The sequence below is a fragment of the Ostrinia furnacalis genome, unplaced genomic scaffold (assembly GCF_004193835.3).
Source record: "Ostrinia furnacalis isolate ACB-3 unplaced genomic scaffold, ASM419383v2 OfSCF2054, whole genome shotgun sequence".
Classification (NCBI taxonomy): Eukaryota; Metazoa; Arthropoda; class Insecta; order Lepidoptera; family Crambidae; genus Ostrinia; species Ostrinia furnacalis.
In genome coordinates, this window is record NW_021132293.1 from 749,043 (window position 1) to 768,933 (window position 19,891).

At 35.1% G+C, this 19,891-nt stretch overlaps 2 protein-coding genes across 6 annotated transcripts; both read left to right on the forward strand.

Annotated features, from left to right (window-relative positions):
* The first annotated feature begins 92 nt into the window (after positions 1 to 92).
* Positions 93 to 15,904, forward strand: LOC114354580 (CDK5 and ABL1 enzyme substrate 2). 5 transcript variants are annotated; one of them, XR_003656028.1, is made up of 12 exons: positions 93 to 687; positions 770 to 903; positions 990 to 1,173; positions 1,260 to 1,520; positions 6,462 to 6,497; positions 9,169 to 9,283; positions 9,371 to 9,561; positions 9,749 to 9,956; positions 10,155 to 10,274; positions 10,716 to 10,849; positions 15,580 to 15,775; positions 15,895 to 15,904. XR_003656028.1 is itself a non-coding variant. In XM_028307034.1 (10 exons), the coding sequence occupies exons 1-10, from the start codon at positions 353 to 355 to the stop codon at positions 10,734 to 10,736; spliced, it is 1,605 nt and encodes a 534-aa protein (XP_028162835.1). In that variant the 5' UTR covers positions 93 to 352; the 3' UTR covers positions 10,737 to 13,840. The 5 variants fall into 5 exon arrangements, 4 of the variants coding, with proteins under 4 accessions (XP_028162835.1, XP_028162836.1, XP_028162837.1 ...); XM_028307034.1 differs by lacking the exons at positions 15,580 to 15,775; positions 15,895 to 15,904 and having other exon boundaries at positions 10,716 to 13,840; XM_028307035.1 differs by lacking the exons at positions 15,580 to 15,775; positions 15,895 to 15,904 and having other exon boundaries at positions 770 to 897; positions 10,716 to 13,840.
* Positions 15,905 to 16,476: 572 nt separating this feature from the next.
* LOC114354522 (radial spoke head 10 homolog B) lies at positions 16,477 to 19,822 on the forward strand. Its single transcript, XM_028306940.1, has 8 exons — positions 16,477 to 16,940; positions 17,056 to 17,114; positions 17,235 to 17,390; positions 17,491 to 17,721; positions 17,822 to 17,935; positions 18,025 to 19,000; positions 19,104 to 19,328; positions 19,449 to 19,822. The coding sequence occupies exons 1-8, from the start codon at positions 16,604 to 16,606 to the stop codon at positions 19,766 to 19,768; spliced, it is 2,418 nt and encodes an 805-aa protein (XP_028162741.1). The 5' UTR covers positions 16,477 to 16,603; the 3' UTR covers positions 19,769 to 19,822.
* Positions 19,823 to 19,891: the final 69 nt, after the last annotated feature.

Below are 19,891 nucleotides of genomic sequence, written 5' to 3' on the forward strand. Positions count from 1 at the left end.
AGTTCCATATTTTATGATGTTCTCTTCATCGTATTATGAACTCACTGGAATTAACTGGAATATGACAGACATGTGTATTTGACATATGTCATCAGTGTCATTTCATGTGTCTGCGGAAGTTTGCGGTTTACGATTATTTTCATTTTTTATTTTAATTTAATTATTACACAATTCGAAAGGAAGATTATCCGTTTTGTGAAATATTTGTGTTAAATTTGCTTGCATATTTACGTTACAAAAATAAATCATAGTCCACTTAACTATTCTCCACACTTGAATTACATAAATAAAAATAGGGCAAAACATCTGGTCTGGTGCATTAATAGATCCAAGAAAAGAAATATCAATAATTATGACGAGTAATCGAAGCAAATATGAGAAAGCAAGGCGGCGGCTGGCTGCTGTAACCTTTTTGTCAAATATATCGCTTGATGGAACATTCAAGGACACAGAATTAGCTCAGATTGCAGAAAAGTCTCTGAAGATTGATAAAACTGACGCAGTGCGTGATGTACACAATGAAAAAGAGGTAACTCTTAGAAATGGCGTTCGCCCTAGATCTAAGGGACCACAAGCAAGTCCTGTGCACCGTCTTGGGGCTGATAACCATTCTTTGAGTTCTGACTCTGAGCTCACAGCAACAGTCACTCCTGTAAAAAGTAGTGCTACTCATGCATTTAGAGAGAGGTGAAGTACAAATGATTATAATCTTTAAAATTACAATTATTTTAAATAGAAAAACTGTTAATGACATATTATTCTATTCCAGATGTTCAACAGGAAACACAGACTCATTCAAAGATAAACATCCAGCTACTAAAACCAAGAAGGGTCATCTTGTTTCACTTACTGGAGCCACAACAGATGATAGAAGTAGCTCAGAAAGCCTGAACTTTGGTAAAGGTTATACCTACTTACACAAAGTTAAATTATTATACTGCAAATAAATTAATCGCACATAATTTATAATTAAATTAATAAATTTTCAGGCCGATTCCGCTCCAGCAACACTTGTATACCAGAAAATCATTTAGTAAATAAGGAGGTGAGACTAGTTCGTGCCACAAGAGGTGTATCATTCAAAGATGAAAGACTTGCCTTTGCCCCATCTCAAGGTGTGCCATGTGTGGTGTTCAGTACTATTCCATATTCAAAAACTATCCGTAGTGTACGGTAAGCAAAGCAACTTACATACAATTTTTTACAAATATTAATAAGAACTGTTTTTCCATTATTAAAGCTTTTATTATCTTATACAGTACTGATCTTAGAAAAGATGGTGTGAGAAGGCGTAATACATCTGGACCTAGACCACTATCATCAATCACTGACAATGGGGTAGATCCCTTCGATCTTCTTGGCTTAGAAAAAGAAGAAAATGGCCAAGATATTTCATACTCTAAATTGTTGGTGCCATCACGAGTATGCACAAGAGAACAATATAAAAAAATGTATGAAGGTGATTTCACTGATAAAGCCAGTTGGAAAATTTTAAATCGTCATCCCCATGTTATAGCCAGGTAAGCAATTTAATAAATAAGTAGGTACCTATTAATTACATAAAGTATGATTTTATATGCTTACACTTATGCATGTCTTTTAGACGATATTTTAGCCTCAATATCAAATCACTGTTTTTGATACACTGAATTATCTTATCTACTATGATCAAAATTAAAGTGATAGACACTTCATAACAGTGATAATATGTTGTATGTTTTGAATAACATTGTATTATTATTTAGTTTATTTAGGCCCTTATCTTTGTACATTACACTGAAACTGATATATCCAAAGAAGTGTACACCTCCTATAACTAAACTAAGTATAAATTATGATTTGTTTTCCAACTTTGATGTTGCTCCAATGGAAAAGTTATATTTTCTTATTATGCTTCCCTCTATTTTACCTACTACATCTAAGCCTACTACATAATAATACATGATTAAGTCCTCCCTTTATTACTTTTATTCATAAAACTGACAAGAATTTGTAATTTAGAAATGACCCATTCATAAGCAGCCAACTATAGGTGTACCAGAATCTCATGGCAAATAGGGAAAATAAACTTTGTTGAGAGCAATACTGGGGAAATTGGAATAAACGATCTTGATACTATTTAATTTTTTACTTTTATGACTTTTATATTAATGAACATGAAGTACGAATATACATTTTAGGTTGGTATGAGTATGAAGAATGTTGTTATAAATAAATCGTATATTATGTACTTAAAGTAACTAACTAATTTTATTATGCACCATACCTACTTTTAATTAACTTATCACTTCATTCAGAACTAGAAAACGATTCTAAGAACTCCACTTGCATTTCTTGTTCTTCAATAGATGATCAAGATAAAGAGGTGTTGTAAATAAATTGTTCTTCCAACATTTCAATGGAGAAGTTTCCTGATGTTAAAAAAAACTATATTTCTCTGAATGGGATTAAAATATATACCAAAACTAAAAAGACGGTGAAGTTTTTTTTAAAATCGTTCTAGAAATGTCTGGGAAATTAATTATTTAAATTACCTACATACTTATTTTAGCGTGGAATTGGAACAGTAGGCGGTGCCGTTCTTTTTGTATAAATGGCCAGGTCTGGGATATTTAAAAAAAGGTTACAACATTTTACTAAGAGAAAATCTTGAGTGACTTAAAAAAATAGAAATAGATTTAAAAAAATATGGATCTGTCAACAGCACTGGATCAGGGTGCCGATTACGGTAACTTTTATAACGTCTACAATCCAGACGCGTTTCTGATTCTGCGATACGATTGGTCAAAACAGCTGACGTACGCTGTTGAACGACCAATCGTATCGCAGAATCGAGAAGCGTGTCTGGATTGTTGACGTTAAAAATTACCGTAATCGGGGCTCTGGGGTGATTTACTGTTTGTACCCCAAATGACTGTCGTGCGTGAATACACCGATCAAAACGGCGTGAATAGTTATGCGCAACTTTAGGGCCCTGTAACTTATTTATTTGTAGAGATATTTTCATGATTCTTTCACAATTATTATTAGTTTTACTTATATTTATTTCAAGTTTATTTAAAAGAAAAAAATTGGAAACTTCTCCATTATTCAATCTTGCTTGATGAAATCTTTTTCAATTTTCTTTACATGGTCATAACATTTTGACCATTCCTCTGCACCAATTTGTGAGATATACCTGAAAACATCGATAAAGCAGCTATTAAGTAAGAATAAAAAAACATAACCCTCCTTCTGACGCAGTTGGGTAATAAGCTAAATGTATCAAACATTTCAGTCCAACTCACTGTCAACTCGACGGCGTGTTTAGAATCAAAGATTGACTTTGAATTTTGCCTTATTTTACAATTCACATTGAAAACAATATGACTTACTTGAGCTTTTTCGACTTTTTCACAAAAATAACAAATAGTCAAGAAGAGATTACAAAATTTTTGCAGCGACTGACAGATTTCATAATTTTCTTTGACAGGTGACAATTAAACCATAGACAATTGCCATATGAAAAACACACTTTTCCAATATTTTTGTTTGCCATGAGATTCTGGTACACCTATAGTAATGTTTATCTCAACTGAATTTGTTTCATACTGATTCTAAAAGTGATAAGATTATATTATTACATTTATGTAGGTAAGTACTTATAAACTTAAACTACATCATTCAGTTTATTGAATCATTCACATTACTACAAGCTTTGGTAATATTTATGTAATACACATGTCGCAGTCAGATTGTATAATCCGCCGTTTTACATTACAGCTAGGCATTTTGCATTACAGCTCTGTTTTGTAATACGGCGGCTTAACGTTTAGCCGGATTGAATACGGCTGAATGAAAATCCGCCGGATTGTATTCGGCGTCAAACGTTCTTCAATACGGCTAGCCGTAATGTAAAACAGCGTGTCATTACCCGCCGCTTTGAGCCAGTGTTGTTCCTGACAAATTTAGGGTTGCCGTATTTTAATTCTAAAATTGCCGGATTTTTAAGGAAAACTAAGAAAATTGCCGTATTGTATAAAATGTTTATTTGGAAGGTTTAAATTTAAAAAAATACAAGTGATGTATTATGTACTATGCGTATACTACTTTTAAACTTACTTATTTTATTCTTCACTTTTTAAGGTTTTGAATAATTTTGTCCAAGAACCTACCCGAATAAAAGTGAAGAATCTACCAAAATGAGGAAATAACGATTTTAGACATTAAAATCTCGGAGATAAGGTTGCATTTTTGGCGTTTCTTTTCGTGGCGCTTCTACTTCATCTATGGTTTACAAGTTTTTGCGTTCCATTAGACGAAATATTTATTTTTTGTTTACTAAAACTCATGAAAAACTCATAAAACTCTACTTTACTCAATTGCCGTATATTTTGATACGGTAATCAAAGTGCTGCCGTATACCGTATTTATGGTGCCTAAGATGCCTGAATGCCGTATATTACGGCAATTGCCGTATCAAGAACAACACTGCAATAATGAAATGTTTATTGTGATATTCAAAATGCATCAAATGAATGTTTTTAATTTTATAACAAAGTATATGCCTGTGTGTTATATCAAAATATAAATACTAAAATCACACTTCCATCCATTACTTTAATCAGTATTTATGTCTGTATGTGTGTCGCAGTCGGATTGTATAATCCGCCGTTTTACATTACCACTAGGCACTTTACATTACAGCTCTGTTTTGTAATACGGCGGTTCAACGTTTAGGCGGATTGTCATTGCGATACGTTCTTCAATACGGCGGCCCACGTTTAGCCGCATCGTACTACTATAGATTGTAGGGTGACCATACTTACAAAATAAAACAATGTCAAACGTTCTTCAATACGGCTAGCCGTAATGTAAAACAGCGTGTCATTACCCGCCGCTTTGACAGTTTTTAGTTCCTATTTTAAATACCGTGGCGCTGCCTGACATAACAACAACAATGGCATCGGATACAGAAATTGAATTGCTAAATTGCGCAGTTATTTGTGAATTTAACTGAGAAAATGTGATAATAATAATGTCTGTCGACAGTGACTTTAAGAATAATTATAATGTGCAATTAAATAATTCAATGTGGAACAGTAAAAATACCGTGGACGAGTTTTAGAGGTTATAACCCACATCAAAACAGCTAAAGTGGCTATGGATTCTGGTGTTCGGCGGAATCCTACACAATATTATTAGTGTAAAAATATGACATTATGGCTGTGGCCGGTGAAGATAATTTTATCTTAAAGAAAAATAACCCAGAAAAAATTACTAAAACTGTATTGTTTTGAGTTATCTGTCCCCTGTGATCATTTTTAATGTCTAAAAAAGACTAAAGCCAAATATCTAATTAATTCTTAAAATTTTTAGAAAAGTTTAATTGTTTTGAGTTACTTTTTTAGATGGCTATCCCTTGTGATTTATAAGTAAAAAAAATACTGAAGCCAAATATATTATTTAGTATACAGTAACGAAGATAATAATTCTAAAAATCTGTCTTATTAAAATTTCTTTTCATTAAACATTGTTTTATTTTGTAAGTATGGTTACCCTACAATCTAAATAGTACTACGATGCGGCTAAACGTGGGCCGCCGTATTGAAGAACGTATCGCAATGACAATCCGCCTAAACGTTGAACCGCCGTATTACAAAACAGAGCTGTAATGTAAAGTGCCTAGTGGTAATGTAAAACGGCGGATTATACAATCCGACTGCGACACACATACAGACATAAATACTGATTAAAGTAATGGATGGAAGTGTGATTTTAGTATTTATATTTTGATATAACACACAGGCATATACTTTGTTATAAAATTAAAAACATTCATTTGATGCATTTTGAATATCACAATAAACATTTCATTATTGCAGTGTTGTTCTTGATACGGCAATTGCCGTAATATACGGCATTCAGGCATCTTAGGCACCATAAATACGGTATACGGCAGCACTTTGATTACCGTATCAAAATATACGGCAATTGAGTAAAGTAGAGTTTTATGAGTTTTTCATGAGTTTTAGTAAACAAAAAATAAATATTTCGTCTAATGGAACGCAAAAACTTGTAAACCATAGATGAAGTAGAAGCGCCACGAAAAGAAACGCCAAAAATGCAACCTTATCTCCGAGATTTTAATGTCTAAAATCGTTATTTCCTCATTTTGGTAGATTCTTCACTTTTATTCGGGTAGGTTCTTGGACAAAATTATTCAAAACCTTAAAAAGTGAAGAATAAAATAAGTAAGTTTAAAAGTAGTATACGCATAGTACATAATACATCACTTGTATTTTTTTAAATTTAAACCTTCCAAATAAACATTTTATACAATACGGCAATTTTCTTAGTTTTCCTTAAAAATCCGGCAATTTTAGAATTAAAATACGGCAACCCTAAATTTGTCAGGAACAACACTGCATTATTGTATGCCACAGTCACATCATTTCATCACTAACAAATTTAAATTTCAGGACAAAATTATTGACGAGACACAAGGATAAAAAATGGTAAAAACATCAATTTCAAGTTCATTCTGCTATGCAATGCAATTAGATCTGCTAATTTAATTAAATATAATCAAAATTGAAAAGTATAATATACATTTTTTGCTAACTATTGATGATTATTAACACAACACTTCCCAATATTTTCTTAGATTCTACCTTAGATTAATAAAGCGATTCTACCTACATTACTGTCCATCATGAATAGGCGGTCAGCAATAAAATTTTCGCTGTACTTCTAAAAGCATGCAGGTAGTGTTGCAATGGTTGGGAGACACCAATAGGTGACTGAAAAACACTTATTACGAAATGACGCTTAGAACTCGAATCAATCTTAAGATGTTCGTCTGATTTCTCTAAAGTAAACCGTTGGTATTGGTATTCAACTAAATAAGGTTGAATCTACACTAGATGAGATTGATTGAGTTCTAAGCGACGCGAAGCGTTGTTTCTCAATGCCTTAATTCCAGCCAATACACCATTCGGCGATAATTATTATTCGAGTGAAAATTATTGCTGACTTAGGTATGAACTGTCGTAAAAGTTAGCAGAAAATGTGTACGTAGATATGGGTTAACATGGAATTATGAGCTTTGCCAATTAAATCGTATCAATACATTGAGCATAAATGCCACGCATTACCTACCACTTACACAATCAGCTAGCTATCTAATGATCTTTTATGTTTTGTAGTATAGTAAAGTAATACATAATGTACATAAAGATATACATAATCAATAATTCGATTAGAGAGAACTTTTTTATAAAACTTGTGTTAAAACTTTTTAAACTGCTTAAGTTATCAGTCTTCTTCAATTAAAATTATATCACAGTGCGAGGCTCTCATGCACATTTAATGAAAGCTCTGTATCCAAATTCTAAAGTTGCAACGAATATTCTTAAAGAAGTGGATACTTATCTAATATTCGGCGAGATCTCTAGCCATTGCATTGCATTGCAACGTTACTAATCACAAATTATATTATTCGCTGCAACTGAATTTACGATAGTGCATGGGTTTTGGAAGACTACTAACCAATATTATCACCTAACACCTATTAGAAAAAAGCGATAAAAGGTTGCGCTAGTCTACAACTCTAAAATAATCGCAGATCTTTTTACGCTTACTATTGAAAACAAAGTACATACATGCTATTATGTTACCCCGACGCCTTCAGTTACTATTAACAAATTTTTAGTTTAGAAAATGAAAGTAGTACCTAGTTAACTCTACACGCTCTCGATCTAAAATAGGAGAGGCAAGCGCTACCTTATAGCATGTCGCGTTATCCTAGCATGTAGTGCAGAACGGGGAATATGCAAGATATTATTTAACTGTAAAATAGGTTTTTTTTATAGGTCCATGTTTTAATCAGAAAAAGTTACGTCTTTTATAGCGAAAAGTTGGTAATACTGCTTTCATTTCTTGAATTGTACCTACTAATTAACTTTAGATCGATCTTGATCCGGATTTGACTGTTAATTTAATTTTATACATTTTACGAGCAGATTATATAGGCTAATAATATAATGTTCATGCTTATTCCCTATTTTTCCTAGTGTTTTAAGAGTCGTATTTGTACCTATACAGGTGATCAAAGCTTGTGATGTAGGATGACTGTAGGCCCCTGTCAATTTACGCGTCTACACGCCTGTAGATTACATTTTTAACAGTTTTAGGATTGCACGCTCTTTGATTTTATTAGAAAATTATGATTATAAATTTTAAAGTTAATTAAGTATAAAAATGCATGTATTTAGCCATTAGGTGCATGCTTTCCAAGCATATCACAGTCGGGTGTAAATACACTTGGAAGTTTTCCACAAATATTTTATTTCCCTAAGTCATTTGAATATACAGGGTGCATTAATTCGTTTCCGATATTCTCTTAGTTTAAGAGGAACCTATTCAGACTGAGATTTATAGAAAAGACTGTATTATTAATGACACTCAGGCAGGGACGACAAGGAAACATATTTTTTCCCTAGATCTGACCTGAATTTTGTCCCTAGACCTGACCTGAATTTTGTCAAATAGGTACCCAGTTCGAAATGTAAATTGTTGTGTCTATACTATTCTCGTATTGAAAGCGGTGAATAACTTCATAAAATAACATCAAAGACTTGAAAGATCACCTACCGAAAATTCACAATTTCCAAAGCTTGCTACATGCAAAGCGGCAACCAACGGCACAAGAATTGTATGTCATCTTAATCGCCATGTATGGTGCAATAGTTCATGTGAGTACCAGCCCTTCAGTTCTATTCAGTTAAAAAAAAATCCACTTTAAGTGTTTAGTTCCATACAAAAAAAATTAAAATATTTTTTTTCTCACACATGGAGCTCCTCACACTCTTCATACTATATTAGTAAAACAAAGGGAGGTATACTAAACACAATACATATTTTTATTTATTAATTTCTGACATTAAGTTTCTATGGTATGGGAGCTTCATTCTCAGACCACTGTGCGCCGGCAGCGTTCGGATCGGATATAATGACGTCATCGTCCCCGCGCCGGGCGGTCAGTTAACTTTTTTAGTAATTTGGCTATAACTTCGTCAATTTTTGTCGTAGAACAAAAATTTTTGCACTGTGTATGAAGGATTTCTTAGCCCTATAAATCTGCATTCACAGCTAAAAATCGAAATGATCCTCATTGTTGTGTCCCAGGTGCTTTTCTTACGAATCATCTCAGAGGACTACGATGGCGTCTTCGCCACCGCACTCTACCGTTGAAATGAAAACCTTTGACTGGGATGAGGGATCTCTGCTGTCGCAGAAATTTGTAAGTAGAAGTAACTTCTATTAACGACTACCTTAGGTTACTGCAATATTGACTCGTATTAACAAGACGTTAACGCCTCTTTTACAGGTACACTACTGCCCAAATGTCTTAGATGACCCAGAGCTCATAGCAGGGAAACATCGGACGCTCCTGACCTTTACGTCCTACATGACTTCGATTATCGATTACGTGCGTCCGCAAGACCTAAAGAAAGAGTTAAATGACAAGTTCAGGGAGAAGTTTCCCCACATTAAATTGACGCTTAGCAAACTGAGAAGGTACCTGAATACGTACTTCTTTTCTTTAACTTTGAAACGCGAACACGCTTTCTCTTTGCTGCGGCCAGTGTGGTCACAATCAAGGAATGAATTTATGTTTCCTACTCTCTTTTACTCTACTGCTTGAATTAATGTGATTCAAATTTTAGTAACAGCTTGTGCATTATGTTTTGTTTTGCTTTTACAGTATCAAAAAAGAAATGCGAAAAATTGCCAAACACGACAATGGTGGGATTGACTTGCTATCTGTCGCTCAAGCTTATGTTTACTTTGAGAAACTCATTCTGGCGAATCTAATCAACAAGGACAACCGCAAATTATGCGCCGGAGCGTGTTTGTTGCTGTCGGCTAAATTGAATGACGTCAAGGGTGAAATGTTGAAAGCACTTATTGAGGTAAGATATTTTAATTAAGCAAATCATTTACCAACAATAGATTGAAACATCTGTCAGCACTATTCAACATCAACATTGAATGTTAAAACTAACCTATACTTTACACGTTTATAAATAGAGACAAATACCAATATTTTTAAAAGCTGACATACAATTGATTTACCTATTGATTGATAGAAAATATCGTTATTATTTTAGCGCATCGAAACAACGTTCAGAGTGAACAGAAAAGACTTGATGAGATTCGAGTTCGCTGTTCTCGTGGCGCTGGAGTTCGGCCTGCACGTGCCTCCTTACGAGGTGTTCCCCCACTACCAGGTACGGTATTATCTGGTATTACGGGTTATTGTCGTTTTGCCACATACATAGTCGACTCATCACAGGAAAATCATCTGTAAATTCATCACTCTCCATATTATATTTATCATGACAAATGGACGCGTACCACATAGGTAGTCACGTTTACGACGAATCATCTTAGTGGCAAAAATACTATGAATGATCAGAGCAGTCACCCGGTAAACGAAAACGTAGTAGATTCAATTCCCGCCTGAGTCAATCGATTTATTCAAGTTTAAAAAAAATAGTTTGAGATGTAATTCTTAAATGCCCAATATTTCTAGCAAATAATTAAACGATTCTGACTAATTTTTTTTTTTGTTCATATGTTCTTTCTGGAACAACTAAGGTCAAAGACCATGCTGCCTAGTCATTCATCTTCTTGTCTGACCAATAAACGGATGTTCGTTTTCCCACCAGCGGCTGCTACACGACTCGTGACCCTGGCGCCGGCTGGCCTTCGAGCCATGTGCGCGCGTGTGCCACCGCCGCCGCGCCAGCATCGTCGACAACCTCCGGGCGAGCGCTTGGATGTAAACCCAATTGATAAAACGGTCAGTGAGGATGACATTAGACTAAACGCTCATATTAGCCAACAGTGACTATTGAATGCTGACACTAAATGCTCATTAACCAATAGTGACCATTGATTAACTGATGTGCCATCGCGATGCACCAGTATCTTTCGATAATCAAAATAAAATTAAACGATTCCATTCGACCAATGGATGCTGACATTAGACTAAATTATGCTCATTTAATAACGATAATAATCTTCGAGTTGCGTAACATGTGAATGTAGCCCCACGTTGCGCATGCGCACCATCTTTGACAACCTCGGCGGGGCGAGTGCTTGGATCTAAACTCGAACTGCTAGCGGGGACGCTGACATTAGTTAGTCGACTACTGGATGCTGATATTAGACTAAATTATGCTCTTTTGCCGACGGTGATTTTTGAGCTATGTACGCACAGAAATGTGCTACAGTGATTCGCCAGCTTCTTTCAAACAAAATACTGTCAGCGAAATAACTGTTCATTTGCCAACGGTGACCATTGAATGCTGACATTAGACTGAATGCCTTTCGCATTGCGCCATAGACAACTTCAGAGTGAGTCCTTTAAACTGTGTGCGGTCACTTGACTATTGAATGCTAAATGGTAAATTAGACTAAAATACACATTTACATTAGAAAATTGAGCGGTGACTGAAACTGCTTGACAGAATAGAAATAAAACTGCATGAGCTCCATCTACCATTGAATGCTGAAATAAGATCAATGTTTACTATACATATTCATTGTAGTGAACCTGAAAATTAGCTGGGTGAATTCTATAACTTTATTATAATATATAATATACATAAATATAATACAAATATAACTTTAGTACAACTGCAGTTTAGTTTTTAATTCGAGTGGTCAAAGTCGGCGATTTTCGATAGCCATAATTTAATTCGGCTATTTCTGATATGGCCTAAGAATCATATCTGTCAGTTTACTCAAATTAAAAACTAGATAATTATAATTGCGTAGGTATACTGTAAACATGTAATTTACTATCCAATAAAAGAAAGCAAACCGCCCCATATACACAGGGTGGCCGTAGAAGTGGCGTCCAAAGCAAAATTCTGGATTCCTTATGACATGGCCTGTCTGAGTCATCCGGATGCACAGTCTAAGATTGCTTGTATTGTCCTGATATTTGGAATCATTATTTTATGCCTTTGACGTAATTTTTCCGGTCACCTAAATGTAATTTAATGTATTTTATAACGAAGTAGTTAACGTAGATGAGTTGTAAGTATTCAAATTAAAATTAATATTTTAATAGAAGACTCTTGTTTCAACTGTGGGATGCGAACTGTTTAGCACAAATAACTTAAACAACGATTAAGAATTATCGTTGCTGGGATTATTATTAGAAGTAAACGTGTTGAAAGTTTAACAAAGTGAATGCTGTATGTAGCTTAAAATGTGATTAATTGATTAATACGCTTGTAAACATAGCTTTAGCTCCCTATAATGTTCCTAATGCCCGTTTTCACCATCAATCCCTAATTTAAAAGCGACCCCTATGAAATCAAAATTCCTGTTTTGTGTTACCATAGGGGTCACTTAAAAATTAGGAATTGATGGTGAAAATTGACATAAGTGTCCTAAATTAGGTTTGGAACATAATTATTTGTAGTTATATCCTCTTGCCTATTGCTCTAATTGACTTCGTTTTACCCGTGGCCCCACTACATTGTCGGCCGTTTGGTGTAGTGGTTCAGAGCGGACTACTATGCCGAGAGGTCCCGGGTTCGATTCCCGGCCGGGCAGAAATTGAAATGATGAATTTTAATTTCTGTGACGGGTCTGGGTGTTACTATGTATAATATGTATGTATTTAAAAAAAAGTATATAAGTAGTATATCCGTTAAGCTAGCACCCATAACACAAGCATTAAGTTGCTTACTTTGGGGCTAGCTGGCGCTGTGTGAAATGGTCCAAAGATTTTTTATTTATTTATTATATGCCACTAGTGGATTTACGGTTATTTATTTTGAGACGTACCACATTATTTATTCTAATACAGTGAAAAATTAAACGTAGAGAGCTTGGGACCACGGGTAAAACCGGTGATTGCCATCTCTTCAAAACTTATACCGCCTCATAAGTGCCCAATTACAAACTTCTCGATATTAGCTTGTGCCCTTTTACCTCTACTAGTATTACTAGTGTAGCAAATAGCTCTTACTATGATACTTATTTTCTTATGGGATTTCTGCCTATATCTAAGTATTTTATAATCGCCTGTAATATTCAGTTCAACATTGTTAACCGTTTTACACAACTGTTGTATGCATATCCATTGCATATTCGATACGCCTCAATGCCCGCCTTACTGCTTACGCATACAAGTAACATTACATTTTAATGAACCTGAAGTGAAACTGAAAAATGTCCAAATTAACTCATTAGAGTCCACGTATTGCATTAATCAAGTTTTTAAAATTTCGAAAACTACTTAAATGGCACTGTATGAACTATGAAATCAATATCAAACCGCATTTGTGTTTTACAAAAAATATTGCAAGATTATTGTAGTAACTCTGACCTTTGTATCTTAATACTTTGATTGTTGATGGTTGATGTAAAAACCCTTTGTATCTTAATACTTTTGTTTTTTGTAAATTTTTATTGGCGGGTTTGTATGACATTTTAATGTAGCTATTAAACGTAAGTATGCCATTAATTTTAGTTCTTACTACTCTCATAACTCCAATATTTTATAAGTAGTATGTATGTATGTATCGGCTTTTTAACTACGCATATTAATTTTAAATGTAAAATTAAATAAACTACATAAATGTATAAATATTTAAGAGGCAACTCGCTAGCAGTAGGTAGTAACTAGTCATAGTGGTTCTTTCGATTGGTGATATAATTTGGTACGATTTTATTATTTTTTGTATTGTTAAGGTGCACAAAATTAATAATTGGATGGTTGTTATGCATTTTACAGCGGTTTGTCTTGCCAAATAATGAGAATTTACTTCAGTATTAAATCAAAAAGCGATGGATTTAATTAAATTTAAATAAAGTTGAATTCTGCCATGACATATTTCTGCTGAGGTGATCAAATTCAATACCTATACTATACTTACGAGCAAAAGTATGGAATCACGCCGTTGTGTTTGGTTTCGAGCCATCTTAAGAACTGAATGATTATGTATGTATTTATAATATCAATTTAAAGTATAAAACATTACCTTTAAAATGGTACCATTTTTATTTATCTTTTATTAGTCATTTAGTTCTTACGATCGCTCGGAACAAGTATGGTGATGCCATACTTTTGCTCGCGAGTGTATTTTGTCAACAATATGACTTAAGGCGATTAGTGTCCTCANGTTGAAACGATGTAATAGATAATTTATTATTCATATAGTATAAACAAAGTATAACTGTGATATACCTACCTAGTTATTCTGTTAAATACGAATTTGCCGACAAAGTTATTCTTATACCAAATTGATGACATTATGCAATGAAAAGTAATTAAAGTTAAAGTCATTGTTGTTATTTATTTATTTAAAGATCTTAGATCACTTTAGTCAGGCTCTGAAGGGTCGCCTAACAGGAAAACCTGTAATTAAATTTAATATTTATCTTATTGTTTTAGAGTGTCTTCTTGTTAATAACGTAATGGCATTTTGTTAAATAAATTTATTCCTATTTGTTTGAATAAAATGCTCTTATTTTTATTTTATATGCATGTTTTATTTAACTGTACCTCGGTATTATAAACCATTCCCTAGCGAAATACCTAGTTAGTGTTGTAATGAAGTTTTTTAGACAAGCGAGCAACTGGAATTGATTTATTATTTATGTCTTACACTAGAGTACCTTCACGATAAGTACCGATCAAGAAGCCTATAAATATCAACAGACCTGATGCAACTAACTAGGTGTAATGTTATTCCATTACAGCTGCTATAGTACTTAATTACAGTTTCACTAACTGCGTGTATTACAGGCAGTAAATAGGATATACTTAATTACCTGTTTCTATACTTAGAAAGTGTATTTTCAAAAAACAGTGAATGATTGATGTTGTTGTACTAATTACCTAAATTGACGGTCAGAAGGTGGCGCGGTATCTTAAAGCAACTAAAAAAACTGTTATAGATTAGGTTAGATTTCTGTTTAGAGTTAATAGAAAAATAGATTTTCTACACGTACCTAGGTAGGTACGTGTAGAAAATCTATTTTTCTCTAGGTAGGTACCTTTTTATGTGTGTGTCAGGGCTACAGACTGGAGAGAGTATGCTGCTCTCGCAATCCCTTGATCACCCAAAATAAGTTTGAAAGTTCTAGCATTATATTCTGTGGTTCTAGCGTCACATACAGGGGAACCTGAGTAAAAATTCACAATGTGAAGAATAATAATCCTGCCACGCAAAGAAGTTTCATACCTTGGCAGGACTTTCTTAATTACAACATAGATAATGTTTTGGTTGGCTGCATGTATTACAATCCGTTTACACTGGCAGTATCCACATATGTCCTAATAACATGAAATAGCCATCCGCTCTAAATTGCATTGTTCATTTAAGCGACGTAAAACCATTTTTCTACTCATTCACGCGTTGATGTAAGAAAGAACCAGTTGTAAACAAAATGAAGTTAGATATGGTAAAGTTTCAGTGGTGTTTTTATAAAAATGGAACTGAAGAAATATTGTGATCTCTGTTAGTGTGATATCCTTAATCAAATGAAATGGTTTTCTGTGTTCAGGCAGTGGTGTTACTGGCAAGCCTTTGTGTGGCAAGGGCTTCCTCGGAAAAGGAAGATAAGGTGCAATTAGCACGTCATCCTGATAATATATCCAACGAATCTCCGGAGTCAAATGTTAGTTCAGGCCAAAGCTCAGACCTCCAGAACGAAGCGACTGTGTGGCAACACTGGAAACCAGGGAGGCTGTTTAAATTAGGTTAAAATCTTCTTTTGTTTTATTACATTACTTATGACATTCAACCTAGTGATGTCCACTGCTGGACAAAGACCCCTCCCCCCTAATATGTTAAATAATAATAACTTTCTCGGTTCTAGGTCGTTCTATGATAAACAAAGGGCTATCACACTCTGGTAATATAGCAGAGAGTGCATTGGAGAGACGTTACCGCTACGCTCAAGAGCCACATAGACGTAAATTAAAAAATAAAATAAAGTTCCTTTTCAAAATACATCAATTTGAAACTTAGAATCATAATGCGACTTTTATTTAACAAAACCCTCAATAACACAATATTCAATTTACTATTTCTGCGGATGGCGATGTTATTTTAGCTTTGGCACTATTTCTAACGAAAGGCATCAATCATAACAAACATTACATTAACTTAACATTAGTAGCTAGTATCTTTTCAAAATACCTATCTAGAGAGACATCGTCAAAAATACTAATGGCGTGATGTTAACACATAAATTACGCAAGGGGTTCTGGGTTCGGTTCCCGGTCGGGTCAGTTTAGAAAACGATCTCTTCTAATTTGTCATGATGCACCTTTTCGGCAAATGTCTGCTTAATCAATAAAATTACTGATCGAAACGCGCGAGCTAGATTTCTCGACACTTGGGTCATAGACTTAAGTAATTTACTTGTCGNATTACCTTTTTTACTTACCTACACATTGGATTGGCAATTTAGTCAATTCAAAATCATAATTTATAAAAAGTATATTGTCATTAATTGTCACGTTTCACGAGTTTTCGTAATTTACAATTTATTCCTTTTTATTTCCTGAAAACTTTAACAAATAATGTACTACGTTGATTCCCAACGAACCGTCACACGGCGCGACAGTTCCCTGATTGTGTCGCGAAGGTATACCCCAGATGACTATGAGACTCTATCTACAGCTCGTGGTCCTTCTACCATTCCGTTGACGAGCGAATCAGGAGCATCCCTTACCACACGCCCCAAAGGGTCAACCCAAAAGGAGCTGGTCACCATGCTATTCGAGTCAATGCTGGATAGCATTGTCAGCTCTTGGGAGGTAATAGTGCAACAAAAACCGGAGGAGAGCTCGCCTAACATGGAATTCGGGAAAACTCCTAGTGAACTTACGTTCACCAGTAAAAAGAAGAAAAGTAACGGTTAGCAAGAATAATTTTAAGTAAATTTCAGTTGCACCTATCTTATCGAATAGGTAGGATGTAAAATGTGCGGAAATTTAGGTACAATGAAAGTAACGTAAACCTTTTTTTCTAGTCAAGCCACCTCCATCTAAATCCAAAAGATCGAAATTGGAGCTATCAGACATTGCACAGGTGACATACTTACTATAAATGAAGTTCCTTCTGTGGGACAACGGGTACCTACAATATGTAAATTTTACAATCATTCAAGTAGGTAGGTACTTACTGAGTCAAATTCTTCCAATTTCATAGGAGCAAACAGATCCACTGCAGCACACCTGGTGGTCGTCCCCGGATGAGCGCGCCATCATTAGGTTCCGCAACGGCAATGTCTACGAAGGCAGCATCTCCATGAAGTGTATGCACGGTGAAGGTCGTTTTCAGTGGGCTGATGGGACTGTGTATTTGGTAAAATTATTATGAAATACTTAAATTTAGGTACCATACATAATTTGTAGGTACAAAAACTTTTCCTACCTATTTGAATCCTAATCTCGTCATACTTTAGGGTCAATTCCAAGGCAACCAAATGAATGGTAAAGGGATAATACAATGGAAGGACGACACTTGGTACGAAGGGGATTTCGTCGGGAACCTGCGCCACGGCCGAGGTCTGTACGTGGACTCCAGAAAGCAACGGTCGTACGCAGGCGGGTGGTATTGCGGCACCAAGCACGGCCAAGGAGTGATTTATTATTCGAAGACTTTCAAAAATTCTTATGACGGTGAATGGGTCCATGTGAGTCATATTTATCTAATAGAATACTAAATATTCTCTAATTTAAGCGTGAACTAATTACAAGATTGTGCTATACCTACACTATTTTTTATACTTGCAGAATGTCCGTCATGGATTCGGCTCCCGTGAATATTGTCCGCTGAGTGGTTATAAAGGCGAATGGGACAAATACGTCAGAGAGGGCAAAGGCCTAATGATATGGCCTAATCACGATGTGAGTGTTTTCTAAACAACCGCCAGAGGAGACCCAGTATGCATGAATCTCTTCGCTATTTCGCTTTAATTTACCAAAACTTATTTCAGTTTTATAGAGGCGAGTGGAAAAATGGAGTAATGTCTGGATATGGAATATATATTTGGGATGCCTATTACAATAACGCCTTATCGCTGCCATCTATCAGTGCCTATCGAGGCCATTGGACTAAGGGCCAAAGAAATGGATACGGTGTTCTAAATTTGGGACTAGGGTTGGGTTCTTATTACAAAGGTGAATATAAGAATGACAAAAAACACGGTGTTGGGAAATTTGTAACCAATAATGGTTTGATACTTCAAGACAAGAATTTATTCATCGATGATAATATCGGACCACTCAGTCCAGATGAACAAGAGAGTGGATGTCCTTCTCTAGAATACAAACGGATGGTGTTAGAAGAACCTTACAAATTCGATATTTGTGACAGTACTGTAGGTCTCCTGTATCACGTGCAGGATGCCATACGAAATATTGATAAACAATTGGAAACAAGGGCAAATATCATTAACGAATATATTGAAAATAACAAAACCATTGAAGCAGATGTTTCCATGGCTGCGCGTAAGGAAGACCGCCCAGAGGAAGTTGCAATTAACATGGAGGACTTGATTGATTTTGAAGAAAGTTCCCTACGCAAATCGTTGAGATGTTACGAGACTGACTTGAAAAATATTTACTTCAAATACGCAACCATTTGTAACAGCGAAGAAGTGCATTTTACACCAGTACTAACAAGGTTGTATTTATGGCAATTCTATTATGATTGTAATATTCACGATAAAGGTTTGACATTAGTCGATATCGATAAGATGTTTCATCGCAACCCGCAATGGTTGTCGAGGTCACCCCACAACCCTTTTGAAAAGATATATTTCTGGCAGTTTATCCACAGCTTGATATCTGTCGCTAGTAAGCTGTACGCAAAGAGAGAGCTCCCAGGGCCAAAACCAGATACTATCCTCGCAAGTGCATTTAGAACTTTTATGGGAAAGGATGTTCTGCCCAACGTCGGTCGTCGTAAAGGTATTCCATTTTTGTCTCACTTGATTAATAATTTAAATTCAAGAGATAAAATTGATTTAATGTAAGTAATTAATGTAAGCTTAAAGCCCTATTATTTTTATAGGTCGATTAGTTGACGGTTATGGACAATTTATACCTCTGAAAGGCCTATACGACTTATATCGCCGACTGAATGAACCTCATACCGTGAGAGACTTCCTATGCGCTATCCGCCGAGCCCCGCACTACATGGACCACCCGCAACCACCACTCATAGAGGCACCCGACCACTGCTTGCCTCTTGGTCGTAACGTTTACATATTCGGCGACGAGATGACATTTGTTTCTGGTAAAATATTTTAATTATAACACACAGTCAGACAGTAACTGTATGACGACATTGTACAAAAGTACCTACTAATGGTGATTAATGAAAACCGACACATTATACGGATTTTTTTTGTTTCAGATGAAGTTTTGCGTCCCGAATGTGAATCAAACAGTTTCGAAGAGTTCGAAGATCTGAAGCTATTCAACTTCGGCAACTTATCTAGCAAAGCTGTCATAAAGATATTTGCGAATATCTTCCCTCAGCTGTGCGAAAGAAACAAAATAATGGACTTGGATGTAGGGATAACATTCTTTGAATTTTTCGAAGCTTTCATAGCATGTGCCGAGGAGAGCATCCGCGTGAAGGATGAAGAAATGCGTTGGCGGGAAAAGTTCTCAACTGCCGGGAATATGCCGGATTCGCCAGTCCATGGCATACATACGCCTATTAAAAAATAGGAATGTTTAAATTTTTAATTTTATTGAATACTAAATTAAATGGCAGAACCTTAACTGTTGTTTTAATTAAATGTCGTGTGCAAGTATAGGTAGATAGACAGATAGGTAACACTTTATTGTACA